We start from the raw sequence: 19535 nt of genomic DNA, 5'->3' as shown, positions 1-19535 counted from the left end.
CCTGCTGGTAGACAAATCAACAAACCTGGGTGGTGCCTGTGTGCTGAAGTCTTCCCAGGAGTCTGGGACCTGCCATCACTTACACGTAAAAAAAAAAAAAAAGGCTCCAGCAGCACTGCTCTGCACTTGACTAACTGGGAACAGCTCGGGCACTTCTGCTTTCAGGAGGCTACCAGGTAATGCAAAAAAATAGTTAGAAAACTGCTACTGAGGGGTCCTCCCCAGCACCCCTTGCAGAGGTCAGATACATACTTAGCCCTGTCCTTTCCTCTGTCTCTCACTCAGAGCATGATTCTGTATCTCCAGAAATCATAAAGCTGACAAAAAAGTATGAAAACCCAATATAGAAAAGCACCCCCACCATCTTGGCTACCATCCCTCTCCTCAGCTCCAAGGGGTCCATAAGAGCTGCCAGAACCCAGGGCTGGACTGTCTCCTGCAGAGACACCTCAACACTTCCTCAGCAATTACATCTATCAAAAATATTTAAGGTGTTTGGGCTAAGGCAGCATTTAAAATCCATTATCAAAAAAAGCTTGAAATGTCTCAAAAGGTAAAACCCCTTCAGAACAGAGAGAAGGACCCTCAGTTCAGTGCAAGCCCATGGCCACTGTCACGGCCACAGCCCCTGCCCATGCAGCAGAACTACTGGTCCCAGAGCACTCTGCCCACTGGTGGGTCACGCTGACTGGTTTCCATTTCTTATCCCTTTGCCCAGCCTGCAGGGAGAAGGCATGTTCTGTCAATCATAAACGACAACACAAAGTTGTTTAAGTAAGACATCAGATGCCGCCAGATAATTAACGGCTACAGCGCAGCAGAAATGCACAAGAGAGACCGCTGGGCTCTGACTGGTTTGAGTCTTGGCCTTGATGCTGCAGAAGCTAGTCAGAAAAGATCGAGAACAATTGCATGGGGATTTTTAATCAATATCTAACCTGACAATAGGATTTGGAAGAAGATCATCCCATAAAACACAGGCAGCATTGCAGACTAATTGCATTTACTTCTTATTGACCATAGACTCGCAGGCAGAGCTCTGTGTCCCAGGAAGGTATGACATAACTCTCTAAAAAAAGTAAAAATCACCCTTTTGCCTCTGTAAACTAAAAAGGTAAACATTTTGTGGGAGGTTAATGTTAAACATTGCCCTGTCTGTACCTGTTTCAGAGTATCAAAGTCATTCATTTTGTGGTGTTTTAGTGGAAGACTCTGAAGCATGTGCACAAATTCCCTTGCTCCCTCTCTCTGGTCTCACTGTGGAACTGAACAGAAATGTTGTGCAGATGTGAGAAAAGCGTCATCTATTCTTGGCCAGCTCTTTCCTCCCTGGCTGCATAACCTTGAGAGCATGACTGAAGGATGCCCATTTGTGCCGGGGAGATGCTGTCGTGAATCACAGACCCCTATTCCTCCCACAGCAAAGGCACGACGTGTCCTTGAGTCTGAACACCAGTATGTGACATCCACAATGAGATGTCCTGCACTACATTTTATAAACAAGCCGTAAGAGATGTACTTCACATCCATTCATTTCAATTCAAAGCAATTAGCAGGGCAAAGAAGACACCTAAATGTCGACACAGACCCTCTGAAAACAAAGGAGCCAGAGCTTAGGGTGCAGGTATTAAGGTGCCATGGTGCTGCAGTGCAGCTCATTAGGTCTCAGCTCACTAACTGCCACAACAGCCAAGTCCAGCAGTACCTCCAAGTATCAGCAACAACAAAAAAATACAAAGCTCAGGCTGAAAGAGGGATGACCTGTGAGGGGAGAATCTCTGGGGGCAGAAGCACAGGCTGGCCAGCCCACAGCCACATGCAGCATCGGCACCTCCATGAGCTCCCAGGTGGAGGGAGGATGCCACCATCTGTCACAGGACCGGGACAGGCTGAGCGAGGCGAGCGGCTGCCTGGGTGCACAGAGAGGTTTGCCTGGGTTGGGAGCACTGACGGAGCAATGCCTTCTTTAGGTGCACCTCCACCCCGCTGCCCCTCCTGCAGCATCAGCCCAGCACAGACACAGGCCAGAACCGCGAGGGGCTGTGGCGAAAGGCACTCAATGTCTGCGGTGTGAGGGCTCTGAGGAGTCACCGCTTTGCTCCCTGGAGCTGAAATGCTGCTCCTACCACTGCAGAGAAGCATGTTTCCCTGTGCTTGCACCTGGCAGTTATATGCAGAGGATGCAAACATAGCTGAGACACACACAAACATCACAGAGGACAGTGATGTTTTGTGCATGTTCCCTTTCACTACAGCTTCTTTTTTAATATTGAAGTGCAATTACAAAACTAAGGGGGAAAAAGGAATTATTTTCCACTTGCTTGTTGAAACAGATGTCACTTTCCTCAGACCTGTTTGTTTTCAAGACTGCAGGGGTTTAATCTTTAAAACAATAATATTATTACTGTATGTGTCAAATGCTGTTTTCTAACAAAAGAAAACAAATTGCTTCCACTTTGTAAGCAAGAATAACCAGTCAATAATATAAATGATCCAGCAAACATCCACTCCAGGCAAATTCCCACACATGAAGCTGAGCACACCCATAGCAGTGCAGGAGCCCTGGGGGGACCACTTGACTCCTCCAAGGCTTCACTGTGGCCACAACAGTCAGAAGAAAAATCACTGAGTGACAAAAAAAAAACAACCCTCCCTTGAGACCAAACTCCCCACTGGAGTTCCAACACAGCCACAGGACCGATTCCTCCCCACACCACCATGCGCCAGCACGACAGTTGGCTTCAGTGCCACCTCGCTTCAGAAGGGGAAAACAACTGAAAACCTTAAAAAAATCTCACTTGGGCCAACTCTTGGTTGAGGAAATGTTTGAGCTGTCATCAGCTCTGTATTTGCTAGAAACCCATCCAGAGAGCATGTACCATAACTTGAACAGAGACATGCAACTAAGGAAATCCCCATCACCATCGGAGAAAAATCCCCCCAAAGCACTGGAGGAAGAAGCCGCCAACCTCCCAGCCAACTCCCCCAGCTGAGGGACCGCCCGCCATCCTACCTGCAGAAGCCAGTAGCACCTTCTGTGAAACGTGGGGATGATGGAGGAATGGACGTAGCAGCCGTACAAGCACTAAGGAAACAAAAAGAGAAAACAGAGTGGGGTTAGTGAAGGAAGCCATCTCCTGAGGAGGCAGCACCAGGGATGGGACCAGCAGCAGCCATCGGAGAACATTGTTTCGGAAGTTGGTCCAGGGCTGGTAACCACTCAGCACCAGATCAGAGCACCCCAACATGTTTTTTAAGCATTACTATGGTTCAGCATAGAGTGGGGTTCGATCAGCTGCACTTAAATCTTTGCTTCAACATATTTTTATTTTTTAAAGAACATAACACAAACATCTCTTTTCCATGGTTTATTACCTGGGAATGTAAACTGAAAAGAAAGTGGTTGTAAAGTGAAAAAATTGCTGTCAAGTATTTTATACAGCAAAATGCCAAAATACAGTTGCTTTATTTTCTTCTCTGTGTTTGGGGTTTTTTTTAATATGTATTTTAGATGAACACTGCTTCTCAGATTAACTGAAATTGGTAAGGCTGAGGAATTCTTTCTGCAGGAAAAAAATAAAATTTCCAGTATGCTAAAACTTTTCAACACTGCTGTCAGTTGGCAGCTAAGCCCAGTGCAAACACACAAAACTGGTTTTCATTTAAAAGATCCTGGTACAATTCCTGTCCACAAGATTAGTTTATTATTAAGGAAGTAATAATATTTTCTGACCCTGCTGGCTGGGGGGATGGGTGTGTGTGAAATGATACACCCTCCCATAGAGAAGGTGATTAGTTTTCCTTAAATGCAAGATTGCAACAGCCACGCAATCTGCTCGCAGTGTTCTTCCCTGAGGATGGTGGGCCTCATGGATTTTAAGAACACCAGTATTCTGCTGTTACAGAAGGAAAGGACAAATAAATCCAACTGCAGGGGATTTTTAAGAGGAATTTCACGGAAGTCGGACAGGGCTGGAGGGGGTGACCATGCTGGTGACACGTTATCCCAGCACAGGGCATACCGGAGCTGCACCTCCGCCCCCGGGCACCGCTCACAGGGTCACCCTGAATTAAAATGGATTTAAGGGCTGCTGGCTGGTACCACCAGGTTATTTTTAAAATACAAATGACAAAGATTAATAGTGGGTTCAAATATGTCAGCATACATTACACACACACACACAAAACAGGGAGTAAAAAATAGAAGGGAATAAACCCCGCAAAAAAAAAATCCAAAGAAAAGCTTAACATTTAAATCCCACCACTTGGCCTGGGGAAAAGCAGACGCTGTTGGTTTAGGATAATCCCTGACAGCAACTCCCAGCTGCACAGCACCAGGGCCTGGTTAAAGGTCTTTAATGTTCAGTTCTGCTGACTCAGAGCTGGTCCCAGAGCTTCCAAAAGCGGAAAAGGTGCCGCATCTTCCATCCCATCAGCTCCCAGCAGGGATGGGAAAGCTGCTCCAGAGCCCGTCACTTGAGGAGCCTCCGCAACAGCAAAGAACGCCCATAGCCCCCCATGCAATATATATATACATATATCTCAATATCTATCAGCATATATCAGCACACCCCGCCTGCCTCACAACCCCGCTCTGCTGTGAAGTCGATCGAAACTTCACCGTGATTAACCAAAAAAGAATGACAAGCACTAAGGCTGAGCTCCTTGGAGCTTGCTGCATTTAGCAGGTAGGAAAGCTGCTGTCTCCAGATCCGTCTCGCATATAATTCCAGAGGTGTCAATAATGAATTACATAAAAGAATCCAACCTCTGTGAAACCGGTTTTCAACATTTCAGCAAACCGTTCAGAAAATCCTAGCGGTTCTTTAGAGAACGAACAAAGCAACCAAAACACAGAGGTGATTTTTTCATCTTTCTTTTTTCCTCTCCTGTTGCTCAACATGAGAATATCTTTCTAGGTTGACTTTTTGGGGCTGGATGTTCTAACTGGATCAGCTGGGGTGAAGGAGACCCACGTGCAAGCAAGCCCCTGGCCTTGCAGTGACAGTAGTGGGGGGGCACAGTGTGTGCACCCAGAGATAACAAGGCTGCACCACAGGGGGAGAAACACCCAGGAAACCCTGGAGTAAAGAGGAGCGATGGTGGCAATAAAAACTACATTAATTTTCAGATAAAAAGGCATTAAAAATGTTTAAGATAGAAATAGAAACCTTAGAAAGCTGAGCTTCATTTCCAAGGTTAATGAGTAAAGCACTGTTAGCTGACACACAATCTCAGGGCTGGTGGCAGGGTGGGTTCACAGGCAGAGAGTGCAGGGGGATGTTTGGGGGCTCCGACACGATGAACCCTCTGCCCCCCACCCAGCCAGGGCACCAAGTGCCCTGTGGGCAATGGCTCAACACACGGTGCTGAAACTAATTAGGAGAACAGAATTACCCACTGGCTGGCCTTAGAAGACAGGTAACCAGGGCACACTTAATGCCTTGAGGTAAAGCAGCCTTTAAAATGAATTCTTGCTCAAAGCAGGCAAAAGGGGTTTCATTAGCCAGGTTTTCTTTTTTTTTTTTTTTTTTTCCACTGGGGAGGTGAAATGCAGAGGCCTGTGTGTCTGTGGCTATGTTAATGCCAGGCTGGGCACTCAGCCAACGCATTAAGTGAAATCGAATTCCTGAAACCAGCTTTAATCAGCAGATTTTTAAGGTTAGAATGACTCTCTCCTCTGGAAGGCTTGCCAAGGTTAATTCTGTCCTGAGCAGGCTGAATTAATGGGCTGGACAGGGGAGAGCATTTTTTTTCATGATTCTCTTTCAAGTTCACAAAATCTCCAGGAGAAAAGAAATGGCATTTCTGAGGAGAAACTCCACTTCAGCAGGTTATCAATGTCTGGTTTGAGAGTAGAGCCGAGACCTGAGCTCCCACGGGAGCTGCACAGAGTGGGATCTGCATCAGTCCCCAGAGAAGCTCCAAGTGGCCATGGCCAAGGGACACAGACCCTGGCTCTCAGGGATGGCTCCTGTACCCACTGCCATAGTGGGGTATAAGCACCTTCCTTGCTCCATGAGAGCCAGGGCCCTGTCAGCTCCACTTCGTCTTGCATCTTTTTAAAATCGATGGATAATTAAAGAAAAAAAGGGCCTTCCCTGGACAGAGGGAGAGAGCTGTGCAATTACAGCTGCCTACCCTTCCATTTACATGCAGCCTACATCTTGCATTATCAAACTTCTGAAAACCAGAGGGGGGGGAGCAAAGTATTAGTGGATTTTTTTACCCTGAACTCCTTAAAGTGATTGTGGCTTATTTAAAAATAATACAATAATGCTGAGGTGTTCTTCCTTAACAAGAACACCTTGGGAATGGAAATAGGCAAGCAAAAGAATAAAAAATTCAAGATAGGGTTGGACAGGCTTTGAAATTTTTCTCCCTGGTGAGTTACACTAGTGGATATTTAAAAAAAAAATAAAAACTGCCTAGATTTTGTTCAGATTCTCACACTGAAATCCCAATTCCCTTAATAAGAAGCTAAATCAATCTTTAGAGAACAAACCATGTAAGACCTGTGGCTCTAAATTATTAAAATATTCTTGAGTAATTTTATGGTGCAAGGATTCCACTTCCAATAGCCCAGCAGCATGCAGACATCACAAGCAGGATCCACATGGGTTATCTTGGAAGAAAAGCCTGTGCCCTCTGCCCACAGGCTTAAGGGGAGGCAGGGATGGAGTGAGCTCCTTGCTCCTTAGAAGAATCATTTCCCATCTTCTTGCAACTGACTTCTCTGCATCTGATACAAATAATGACCAGAGAAGTTTGTTAGCTGCTTGTAGTAACACATTTGTTTTACGTGTAGGAGCTATTTTCCTTCTGCATCTGTGACAAGTACTCATGACACTATCTGGTGATCTTCTCTGACAGGGCAGAGCATGATTGGAAAAACAAGGCAAGGGAAAACCTCAGGTCTCTAGCATGAGCCGCCTCTTTGCCACCAAATTAGCAAGCACTGGGGAAAGCCCTCAAATTTTATGTGTGTCACCTCTCTTTTCAAACAGCCCTGAGTAAGCACCCTCCAAGATCGGGTTATCTTGCAGCAGATGGTCCTTCCTTCAGGACAGGGATGCCAAAACTACGGACACATTCCAAATCCATTTAAACATCAGATTAGGCTCACCCCTGTCAGCCGCCAGAGCTGGGAGACAGCAGCAGCTCCCGCCTGCTCCATTAATCAAAATTCAGCAAGAAAAGCCAACGTGCTGCTATAAAACCCCCTGACTCGATGCCAACACCACGCACAGGGAACCTGATGCCATCAATCTCACTTTTCCTCCCCCAGCAGTGAGCTGCAGCTGGGGAGGGGGAAGTGACAACAGGGGCTGGCTGAGCGAGCAGAGAGCAGGATTCTGGCAGCTCTCACAGGGTGAAGTGATGCTCGATGACACCAAGGTGATGGGGACGCGACAAGAAACAAACCTCAATGTTTCTCTGTACAGATCAGCCCTGGTTCAGGGAGCTGTAACCATGGCTGAACCCTGCAGTGCCAAGGAACCACTCAGGGGACAGGTAGCCTGCACCCAGGGGCCTTATTTTGATCTAGACAGGGAAAAAAGTGTCATAACATAAGGAGGCATCCAAAATTTCCTGTTACCACAGCAAATCTTCAAATAAAACACTGCTAAACATGTTTTACCACCCTTGATCTTAATGAAACACAGACACCAGGTTTGGATTTTGCTCCAACACTTACAGATAGTAACTTTGATTCAGCAAAGCACAAAAAGTGTGCTCAGATCTCAGCACTGGAGTGATCTGCACTGCTGGCAGGGTTTGCCTTTTAGCCGTGTCAACAAAACGTATGCAATTGCTCAGAGCTTGCTGGTTTGGGCAAGCAGTCCCTATGTGCTGAGAGAAGATCTCAAAAACCATCTTAACATTTCTACACAGCTGCAAAACCCAGGAGACTCCAATGCTCCATGTTGGGGCTGCAGCAGACATGACCACAGTACCCCAGTGCCCTGCTACAGCACTGGGACACCTACTGTAGCTCAGGCCTTCAGTCTGGAGCAAGAATCTTGGTTTTAACCTTAATGGCTGTTTTTCTGACGTGTTTCAAACACGCCTGATGCCCGTGATGTCACCAGCAGTTATTAGATGGAGCCCAGGGATCTGGTTTGATGGCTGACCAAGGGAGGAGCCTCACCATCTAAAGCCAAACTCTACTCTTTGCAGAACCTTGTCACTTCTGGTAGCTTTTGTTACCAAATATTTTTCTGTTCGGGCCTTGTTAGAAAGCATTTTTGAAATGTTCAATATTTAATGAAATATTTAAATGTTTAATCATTCTTTTTCCCAAACCCTATTTTCCCTCTGTGGAGTTCTGAGTCACTCCAAGGATTGCAGGCATTAACTTTCCTACTATTGGAAATGATTCTTCCAATGACATTGCCTAATTAGCAGAAATCTCTGTATATGGGCACTGATCTTCAGTGCCCTGAATTCCACAACATAAATTTTCTGCCTGTACACCTGACTGCCATCCCTCTGCCCTCCCAGTCTGGTCCTCACACCCTTCTTTACCCTAGTCTTGCCACAAAGACTATGGCTCTTCACCCCAAGACCACTCACTCAACCCCCATGAACGCTTTGCTGCCTTTGCTTCCCTTGAAGCAGGACACAGGTTTCCCACCTTCCCTGCACAGAATCTCAGGGTGGGGAGCTCCTTTCCCAGTGGGAAGCGGCTGGGCAGCCAAACCCACGCCTGGCACTTTCCCCCACACTCACCGCAAAGGACAAGTTATGCCACAATGTTACTGCAAACACAGCAGGGCTGTCACGCAGTGCATTCAATTATGATGACAACACGAAGTCAGCAATGGTGCTTCCTGGCCTGCCAGGACTCTCAGTTCTATCCCAGGCCTTTGTGTAAGCCCGAGTTTCAGCAGAGCCTTTCCTGGTGCTGCCCACCAGCTGCCAACCCCTCCAGCACTTCCCTCCTGATCTACCTGCAGCTTATTTGTGATGTCAACTGCGAGATGATCCAACAGGAACTGCCAATGCCAGCCTGCTCCACTACTGCTCAAATTGGTATTAACCACACACTTGCAATTGAGTTATCCTTGAGTTTTGACTACAACTAACCTCATAAAATCTTTCATGAATTCCATAGGAAACAAAATCCACAGCCTGGTCCTGCTATGAAATCATTGGTATGCAGACCCACACATCCACTCGCAGTAGCTGCCTGTTCATAAATGCATATTTCTTTATTAATATGGGGATACTTTAATCTCAGTCTAATTTTACCTTTAGGGAAGCTATATCCCAAGGCTGCCAGGAGTGAAAACCCTCCAGATGCAGCAGTGTAATTTGTATTCAAAGCAGCAGGTCTATCTGTCAACATGTTTGTCTCCCCTATCTGCCAGCTCTTATTTATAATCCCATTCAGATTAATGAATGACAGTAGTTCTCATCACAAGAAATCTGATTAATCAATTTAAGTGCTTAATCACCCTGGCCTAGGTAAGAACTGTTCAGGAGGGATGCTGCCTGGATAGGGATAAACTTGTAAGATGCAGGAGGAAAACTTCACACCTCTCCCTCAGGAACAATTCAAGTGGGAACCGTGCATGGGATCCCCAGTGGGATGCCCAGCTCTCCAGGAGCTGGAAGTTTCTTTAGGGCCACTGGTCACGGCCAATTAGCCATGAAACGCTGTTTAAACCTGCTCCTAATCTGACACAAAAGGCTTCACACTATCCACCCAGTTCCCTGATACCAAATTAAAAACCTTAAGTCGTAAAAATCCCTGTGGGGGATGACCATGGTAACCCAGCCACACACCTGGTGTGGCATCCTGCTCCGAGGCAGGTCCTGCTCTGGGGCAGCTCCTGCCCATCACTTTCTTCTACCACAAGGACCCCCACATCTTGAATACTCTAGAATAATCTCCAGGGTTTTCTGGAGACCCAGGAGATGCTCCAGATGACGGGTAAGCGCAAGACTGAGTACAAATCATTGATCTCTAGGAGGAAGGGCTCTGAAAGAGGCCCTGAAGTATGAACGCTGCTCTGAAGAAGTTCTTGTGGATCTTCAGAATGACTTGATAAAACCAAAACAATTTATAAACACCTGAATCTCAGGAATAATATCATCATCTCTTCCATTATAGAGAAGTTTACAGAAATACCACTCTTCTTAGTTAAGATCTACCTGAACTCTATGACAAAGAAGCAGGCATTCATCATGAACAGCTCTGGACGTTAAGATAACAAGCACCTCAAGGACACACTAGTCAATATTGCTTCAAAATAAGCAACAACTCTCCTGCTGCCAAGCGTCATATCATGGCCACGCACTGGAAATGAAGATCAGAGTCTCCTGATCAAGTTCTTCAGGAATCGAAGCCCAGCACTATTAAATCTTTTCATCGGTGACCTGAACACAAATGGGGAATTGCTGCAAACAAAATTTACAAGTGACCAAAAGAGCAGGGAGGTGCAGGCAGCATGGAGGGAAGGGGTAAGTTGGGAAGATGAACTCTCTCCAAGCAAAACAGGTGTCTGGGTAACCACATCTCCACATGGGTGAATGTTTCCTGGAGGGTAACGAGGGCCCCAAAAGGGTCCCACAGCCACAGCTCACATACCGCTTCACATGACGACCGTACAACACCAGAGCAAAGGGAGATCATCCAGCTCTTGGACACATAATCAAGGCATGCTGAAATGAGGAAGGATGGAGACAGAAAAATAAATGAACAGATCAGGTGTCCACAGCTAAACAGCTGGATATGGTATAAGGAGAGGAGCCTATTTCCTTTGTCTTAAAAAAACATAAGGCAAAAAGTTTATAGTAACCAAATACACTTACTATAAACATTGATGGAGAGACAAACCTTGTCTATTTAGTGACTAACATAGGAGAGAAAGAGAAATAAACAAAAGCATAGAAAACAAGGCCAAAGAAATTTAAATTGTAACTAAACAACTCATTTGAAACTGCAAAGCTTCCTTACGAGACCAAGTTCTGGGAGAGGTGGATAGGTCTTATTTCCACCTCCTGCTCTCTTCTGTGCCCACCACAGCCTGAGATCTGGGCTGGAGACAAACCAGGCAAGGCTCCCCTCCAGCACCAAACAGATGTCCCATTTGGACCTGGGATCAACCATGTGGCAGGAGCTTTACAGACGGATGGCTTAACGTCCTGTTAAATATGAAACACTCCACATTTGCAAGTAGTTATTAAGAGCAGATCTGGGTGACAAACTGAATGTGAAACCGGGACTTGTTGGGAAGGATCCCGATGACCCTGGCAGCCGCACGGGGTCAGCAGGAGGACAAGTGGTACCAAAGGCTGCTGTGGCTCCATGAGAGGCTTTTCTAACCCAGCACCATCTCAGCAGTTACTCAAGTGACCACATAAAATCTACAGGACAGAGTCATTACCTGGGTCCCTGCACAGCCCCCAGACTCCAGCAGCTTGTGCACCCACACGTTTCCCAAAGTAGGAGGGTTTGGTGACTGTCACCACAGGGTTAGAAGAACTGTGAGCTGGAAAATCATGGAGTGTATTAATGTCAGACTGAAATATGACCACAATATACAGACCTATTTTATATTTATTCTCTTTTAGAAGTGTTATAAAGACAATATAATGAGAATGTTGCAAACAAGTCAAGTGTTTTCCTCCTAATCTGGCAATAAAAATGTGTCAAAGAAATGCCTAAAATCCTAATAGGAGAACAAAAAAATAATGGGCTAGGCTCTGACAGGATTTAGCTACAATTTTACTCAAAGGTTTTAATCATGTCTGCTACAACAGAAATGGAAAATCAGATACAAGCCTGTATGAACTATTAATGTCTGTGTAGGTTGCCTAAGCTGTTAGTGGGGCTGAGGCTGAACACATTCAGTGGAAGTTAATGAAGATAGGTAGAGGTCTAAATATGTTTATATCTGAGGAAACACCAGACAAAAAGGATTATTGAGCTGGTCTTAGTGGAGACTGGACTGAGGTACCAAATACACATACATTTCGTGTTATAACATCAAAAATACTGAGTGGAAAGAGAGCAGGGTTGTGGCAAGGCTATCTGTCTCCATCAAGGGAGCTTCAGAAATTCTCTTTCCCATTTCAGGAAGTCATTTAAGGTGTTCAGCAGCTCCCAAATTCTGAAAATTTAATCTAAGGGCACACAAAACTTGAAAGGACCTGACCTTGAAACCTCCTTCCAATGAATCCCTTAATTAAAAAGCATTTACACAACCTAAACTAAATTACTGTGTATGCCAATACTAAATCTTCCCATTCCAATTTAAAATCCTCAGAGTTTCACTATTGCTCACAAGCAATGGCAGGAGCTACAGTGCACAAGCATTTAAGAACGTCTTTCTGGACAAACCACTGTACAAACAGTAAGCTTACATTGCTTGCAACCAACTTATAAATATTTCATTCCTGTCCCAAAAACCTCAATAGCAAAACATTAATTTATCAAGATTACTGTACCTAAATTTACTGAAGTTCACCACCAACAAATAGCTGAGTGTTTTTGACATTCAATAAGCAGCAAAAAGGTCAATGTTTTACCTGTATTATTTTTTTATCAGAGAATGGAGAGCTCATTTTGTGACAGATAATGAATGTTGGAAGAGGTCTGGTCCGAGAAGATACACCAGAGCAGTGTATCCTCTGTGAGAACAATGGCAGAATTTCAGAGACCTTCCTGAGGTGACATTGTCTCTGAGATTTTGCAAGTTACTGCTCTGCCTTCTGAAGAGTTGTTGAGGAAGGAAAACACCACTCTAAACACAAGTATCTTCCATATGCCTAGAGATATTACGGAGAATTCAAGCAAAAACTGCAAACTAAGGGGAAATTTTCTTCTTGTTTGTAAGGCAATTGTAATTTCTATTATTGGCATTTAAAGTATAGATACCTAAAGAGGATCTGTCTACCCATTGCCAACAAGAAGTTTATTTGCATTCTTTCAGGTGGACGGGGACTTGAAGGTAGAGGCAACTTGGGCCTCAGGTCTGGATGGTCCCCTTCTTCCTGCTCAGCTGGGGGCAGAAAAGGTGCAGTGCTGCACCAAGAGCTGTCCCTGCACAGACCATTCCTGTCCAGGAGACCATAGATTCCTGCCATGTAATGCCCACATAGCACCAGGTACTGTGTGGCCCCAAGACCCTCAGCTGGACCTCACCAGGTCCATGTGCCCACCATTTGCTGCAGATGGTCCCACACTGCCCCAACTGACTGGCTGCAACAGCAACAACCAGAGACCCACAGCAAAGGCCCATCAGCTCAGCACACGATCTGCAACGTCTCCAATGCACAAATGTGACATGAAGGGATTTAATTTTGCTTTAACTAACTTGTCACTAGCATCCAATTATAGAACCAGTGGGCTTTGCTGATTAATTATGGATTAACTAGATGCAAGTCTTCACACAAATTAATCTTATAAACTCTGCTCACATGGATGGCATCTTACCCATCCCTCTTCAGCCTTTGGTACTTTTTAGCTAAGAATCTGAAAATGCAAACAAACAGCATTGATGGGACCCACACATACTGAGGGTTGCAAGTGCCCCACGTCCCCCTTCCCCCATCCCTGGAGGGCATCCAGCCCTCATGGCTCAGGGGTCACAGCAGCTGTGGGCACTGCCCTGGCTTCAGGTCCTTCCTGGGCTGCAGGGTCCTGCTGTGGCTACGGACATTGGGAAGGAGACCCAGGCAATCGACAGTGAAAGTCAAGTGATTAGCTGGCAGTTTCAACAGTTTCGCTTCTGAAGTGCTTTCTGCATATTTTCTCAATAAATAAGCAAGACAGCACCAATGAGGTATTTGACAAACAGAATGCTGAATCACTTCTAGTACATCACCCCTTCTCACGCCGAGGGAATCTTCTGTCTTCCCCATCACAGCCAATTAAGACATTCAAAATATTTCTTCTAGGCTGACAGTGACTGAATAAGATCACAACACTTCATAAACTTTTAAAACTTTAAGCTTTTAAGCTTTATGCCACCAGGTCTGTTCTTTTCATTCCCCTGGTTCTCAGTGTCTGACAGGATACAGCAGCACAGCATTTTTCTCAATCCCAACAACTTTTTTCTTGAATGCAACTCAGAATCACAGCTTCATTAACAAACAGAAAAGACTTTTCCCTTTGAGCCGCAACAGCACGACAGGTTTGTCCCCTCGCCCTGGCTCTGGCAGCCAAGGTGCTCTGGAAAACGGCTGTTCTTCTGTAGGAATGAGCACAGCTGGCCCAGGAAACAAAACTGCTGGAGAGCAGCATCTCCACATCATTCCTGTACTACCCACTTGCAGCAGGACAAATATCTCTGTCCCTCAAGAGCAGCTCTGAGGTCCTGGTGTCCCCACCCATACTCTTTCAGAGGGCTGCTCTGAATCCTCAGCTCCCCAAGATCCACAGATATCCTTATGGATGTCATCTGAGAGAGAACTGAAATGTTACTTGAAAATGAAATTACTATTTCAGTTCTTCTCAAGACTGAAATGGTGAAATGTCAGCCCTTGAGAGCAGTCCCCTCTTACAAACACACAGAGAAACTTCAAACACGTTCTACAGTTTTCACTGGCTAAAGATAGCTCAAAAGCAGATCAATACTTTCACATGTAATTCCTGGTGTCCAGATGCTCATTGTGTCCAACAGATCACAGGAAGATTCACAGCAACATACATAAATTTAAACACTGCTTGTTTCATTTCTGTAAACAGAAGGTTTTCAGCATTCAGGAGAAAAGGCATGAATACACGTTCATATAGTCGTTTACTGCCAAGATAAAATGCTTCATTGAGACTGACCGTGCACTGAGTCTTACTTAAGCTGGCTGCAGCACAAAATCGAAAAGCAATATTTTCTCAGTCACTGAAACCAACTCACGTTTAAGACTCAAGGAAAAGCAGAAGCAAACAGAGAAAATTCTAGGTTGCTCACTTCCCCAAACCACACACAAACACCGCAATAAGTGTCATTAAAAATGAATCCCATGAGTGGACAGAAATCTGTTCCCTCAGCTACCCAATTCATCATTTTTATCTAATCCATTGCCTGTAGGTTTACAAATCACAAGGAATTTACCAAGTGTGCTTTCAATAAGTAAAAGTGGACAATAAATCTTCATCACACCAATGTCACTCATGTAACATGCACAGTTTCATTTTCATGCTAGATTTCATTGTTGGTAACTGTAAAAACAACCAAGCCAACAAAAAAAAACCCCAAACCTAAAACAAACAAACATCTGAGTGGTCTTAAGGATACAGTATTAGGGATGGCTATTAATTCAATTATTCACTTAGTCTTCTCTAATCCCATGCTGAACCTGAAGGGGCAAGAACACAGCCCCTGCAGAGCCAAGGCTGCACTTCATCAAAGAGCTTTTTAAATTAAACATTTTTTTTTTTGCACCAAGCTTAAGGGTCTGAAGGACAGGGACACTCCCTCTGAAACTCCTGCCTCTTCCGTGAGGTTGTTGCTGCTGCTCCTCAAACTTTTGACAAATTCTCCTCTGATGCTGCAATTAACACCTTTTGCAGGTCACCCCACAAGATTAATTTTCTGAGCTCAGATTAATGGAAATGCATACAGAAGTGTTTAGAAAATATTTTCTCTATTAGTCTCCATCAGCAGCAGATTACCAGCAGGGTGGCTAATGAAGACGTTATCTCGTTGAGGTGAAAGCAGCTGGGGAGAAGGACAGGGATGCTCTCCTGGGCACCATGAGTGGCACCATCGCAGCCCAGGACACTGTTGTGCCCAAGATGGATCTGGGTTCAGAGCCACGCACAAGAAGAGCAAAACTTTTGGACTGTAGAAAGACAGTGTGAGAGCAGAGTCCCTGAGAGACCCTGCACACACCCAGCCTCGCTCACAGCCCAGTGTGGTGTCAAAAACAGCAAACGTGGCCATTTCCCTCCCTGTCTCAAGGAAGGAAGCTGCTCTCACCTGGCTCACTACAAAATCAATCACCACATGCACTTGCTGGAAGGAAGAGAAGGAAGCGGGATGAGAAGCCGAAACCACATCCTCCGTCCTTTGTCAGCAGCACGAAGCCGTGCAGCTCCGTACCCTTCAAAGCTCCTTGGCTCCGCCGCTGGTGGCGAGCGCTCCCAGAGGAGCTGCCCGCGCCGGGCTCCCCCGCTTCAGCCTGCAACTGCACAGGACTACAGCTGCAAGAGGTTATCTTCAAACCTGCGTTATTTCTTTTTTAATTCAGTATGCACTCTTAATAAATTAGGCATTACCTTTTTAGTATTAAGGATGCCACCGTTTGCTTTATAAAATGCAGGCATCATCGCTCTGTCTCAAGGTTTGCTTGCAAATTTAATTTGGGATAAAAATGTTTCTCTACTGATGTAAAGGAAAACACAGGGACTGACTTGTGCTAAATCTGGATTTGACTGTGCCTATCAGCTGAGCATCCCTGCAGGATTCAGGGGGATATTGTACTCTGGGATATCCTTCTGACCTGCACCAGGCTGAGTATTGCCCTACGTGACACACACAGCAGGTGAGAGAGTGACGTGGCACCAAGAAATAGCTACTTCATCACGTTTCTTCCTGCAGATCTACAAACCAGACCTGTCCTGGAGCCCGTGCTGTCAGCAAGGATGCTGGTGGCTGAACCTCCTCTCCCTCCTGCTTCTGCAGACACGTGGAGTGGGAACCAGGGAGCAACCAACTCACAATGGCCACTGTGGGGACAACCCACTTAAGTCTCCTTTGCAGAGTAGGGGAGGTCCAACAAGGATGAAGTTTAATGCTACCCTGTTTAATGATATTTTCACTTCAACTGAACTGTAAAATTAACTGAGAACTTACACTAAGACTTTTATTTTATGCTGATCATTAACTAGGAGGTTTCACACTTGAGATCTGTTATATTAAAGGGAACTGAAATTGCTTGTATCAATTACCTTATTCTAACCAGACAGAGTTCTTGTAAAATACTGAAACTGTTTTGTGACTATGGAGGAGAATGGCCATGGGCAGCACCAGCAGAGGTGACCATGCCAGACCAAGCAGGCCTTTCAGCAGACACAACTGCAGGATGGCTTCAGTACAGCCATGCTTTCCGGCTATTATTGTTGAAACAGATGAAGATGCAAGAGTAAAAAAAATCAATTAACCTGACAAAATTCCTTTAAAAGTGCTTAAAAGGATTCTAATGCAAATATTTCTGGATCTTTCACAGTAATACTTTCAAAACTCATTCATTCATAGCACTCTGCACATCTGTGCATAGTCTTTGATATTGCCTCAATACTACAAATATTTAGAAACCTGTTTTGTCTTCATTCATGAATCTCCATTGGACACATGACCCTGTTTCTGTCTTTTTGTTACAGCACATAGAGTAACACCTTTTTTTGATAAAACTTAATTCTTACGTAAGTCCAAGATTGGCTGTGAACTCAGAGCAATTCCTAGCAAAATGTTTACCTAGGGGTGGATTTCCCTTATGCTGAGGGTCTCAGTCCTGGGCTGCTCTCCAAGCCTAGCCTCAGGCACCTTTTCACGCATCATTCAAACATTTTTTGGCCCTACTTCCCAAATATCCACGTTAAAGCTGAAAAACCTCTGGCAGGCTTCCTCACTCCATGGCCACAGGCAGAGCTGGGAGTCAATGACAGGAAGCATTTAAGCCCTGAGGATGCATTTGCCACCTCCCTGCCCAGCTCTGAGGGTGGCACTGTCCTACACCACCTTCTGTGGACCACGGGCGTTATGTTCCACCACTGAAACGATCTTCTTCAGGTTCTAATACTTACAGCAAATGCAGGAACACTCAGCTACAGCCTCATTACTTTATTGCTTACCTTGTTAAGTAAATATATCTACAACAAACAGTCCAAAAGCTAATAAACCAGCTCAGTAGAACCATCTCCAGTGTAACATGTACTCAGTGAGTGGATAAGGAAACAGAACTAAGGAGAAAACTGGTTAAGCAGGAAAAGGACTGAGGGAAACCAGTGACTGGGAAAAAGCAGCTGGGGCTGCATCGGGGCTCCATGAGCATTGTCAAGACATGCAGCAGCCACTGACCTGCTGCTTTGGAGAGTCACCACGGCCCAGGTGGCTCCAGCACCTCACTATCCAGACACCGAAAAGCCAACCCCAGGTTTTCCCAGGATTTGCATGACATGATTTGTTGGGTTAGGTGCAATATGAGTTTCTACAGGCAGCACCCTCCTTGCCTCCAGGCCCCCAGTTAAAAGATGATGGCAGTCCCTGACCTAACCCAGCACCCCAAAGTTGGGGTGCACTGAAACCAGCTGCCCCAGTGAGAAAGAAAGGAAAGCAGCCCCTCAGAAGTTAAACTGCTTCAGTAATTCTCTTGCTGTAGTCTCTGGTACAGCTCTGTATCATTACAGGTATGCAGTTAATTACAGACCAGTTGTAATGCACTTTGCAAACAAAAAAATTGATAAAAATCTAATTATTAATTCTACAAATATGTAATTGTTATTTCTATTACTACTACTGCCAAGGGTACAGATCCAGTTTGAAATGTAAGACTCCCCTCAGGTAACTTAAAGACACACAATAAATGGTACAAGGACACAAAGTGGTGTTGGAGAACCATCAGACCACCTAAACTTGCCAAGCAAAATGCAACTAGCACAAATAAATACCTGGGCTTGCACAACTTCACAGGCACCTGTATGAAAATATTCTTTCCTGCAGCTAGTGCACATACCTGGTTTGCTGTAAGGATTCTCTTCATCTTACTCTCTTTTCTCTGAATGTACCAAAAAAAAAAGCCATTTTTATTTGCAGAAGGCACTGACTTAGCAAGATGAGGTTTGCTGGTGAAGTACCTCTTACCCCTGGGTTTATACAGTCACACACTATTGATTCAGACAAAATCTAAAGCTCCCCCGTGTGAGTGGGATGAGCACATGGAAGTGCCCAGCTCAGCTGCTTGCACCCATGAGCAGAAATCGCTCTTGATCACACACAGACATTCGGGGAGGCTTCATGAAGCCAAGCCCTAAATTTAGAAGTCACCATCTCAAAGTTGTACATTAAATGATTCACCACAACGACAGCAGCAGCATGTGAAGTGGAGTCATTTAGAGAATAATGCAGACAGGTATTTATGAAGTACAGAGATAACTGCAGTTTTTGTAGCTTTCTATATATTGACTGTGCCACCCCAGTAAGGTGTGACTTCTTCAGTGTTTTACAAGGAACCTGCCACTAAGCATAATTAACCAACAAATAATGTTTCAGCACATTTGTCCTAACAAACAACTAAAGCCTAATTATATTCTGAAAGGCTAGAGGGGAAGAGATAAAGGACAGGAAGAGACCCTTTCTGCCCAGAGCAGCCAGCACTGCAGTTCTCACCAGCCCTGACAATTTCTGGCCATCTATTCCCCTGTGCAACTGCCCTATGGACCTCCCACCCAGCCCCATCCTCACAAGACCCCTGTGGTGTGCACCCCAACTCCTACAAGAAGGCACATACAAAGACTCAATGCTCTGAGAGAAACACAAATTGCCTTCCTGTCCTCCCTGTGCATTTTCCAGCAGCCATTCCTG

The 19535-nt window shown here is 45.2% G+C and overlaps 1 protein-coding gene across 1 annotated transcript in view; it reads right to left on the bottom strand.

The window, feature by feature from the left end:
- The window catches only part of CAMTA1 (calmodulin binding transcription activator 1), a 252265-nt gene that overhangs the window by 113964 nt on the left and 118766 nt on the right, over window positions 1-19535 (bottom strand). Inside the window, exon 5 of the mRNA XM_010005211.1 lies at window positions 3014-3085. Coding sequence (XP_010003513.1) covers window positions 3014-3085 — 72 coding nt within the window. The remainder of the gene's footprint in view (window positions 1-3013; window positions 3086-19535) is intronic.

Source organism: Chaetura pelagica, unplaced genomic scaffold (assembly GCF_000747805.2).
Source record: "Chaetura pelagica isolate M959 unplaced genomic scaffold, ChaPel_1.0 scaffold159, whole genome shotgun sequence".
Lineage (NCBI taxonomy): Eukaryota > Metazoa > Chordata > Aves > Apodiformes > Apodidae > Chaetura > Chaetura pelagica.
The sequence above is the reverse complement of the archived record's forward strand: the minus strand, read 5'-3'. Positions and strand labels throughout refer to the sequence as shown.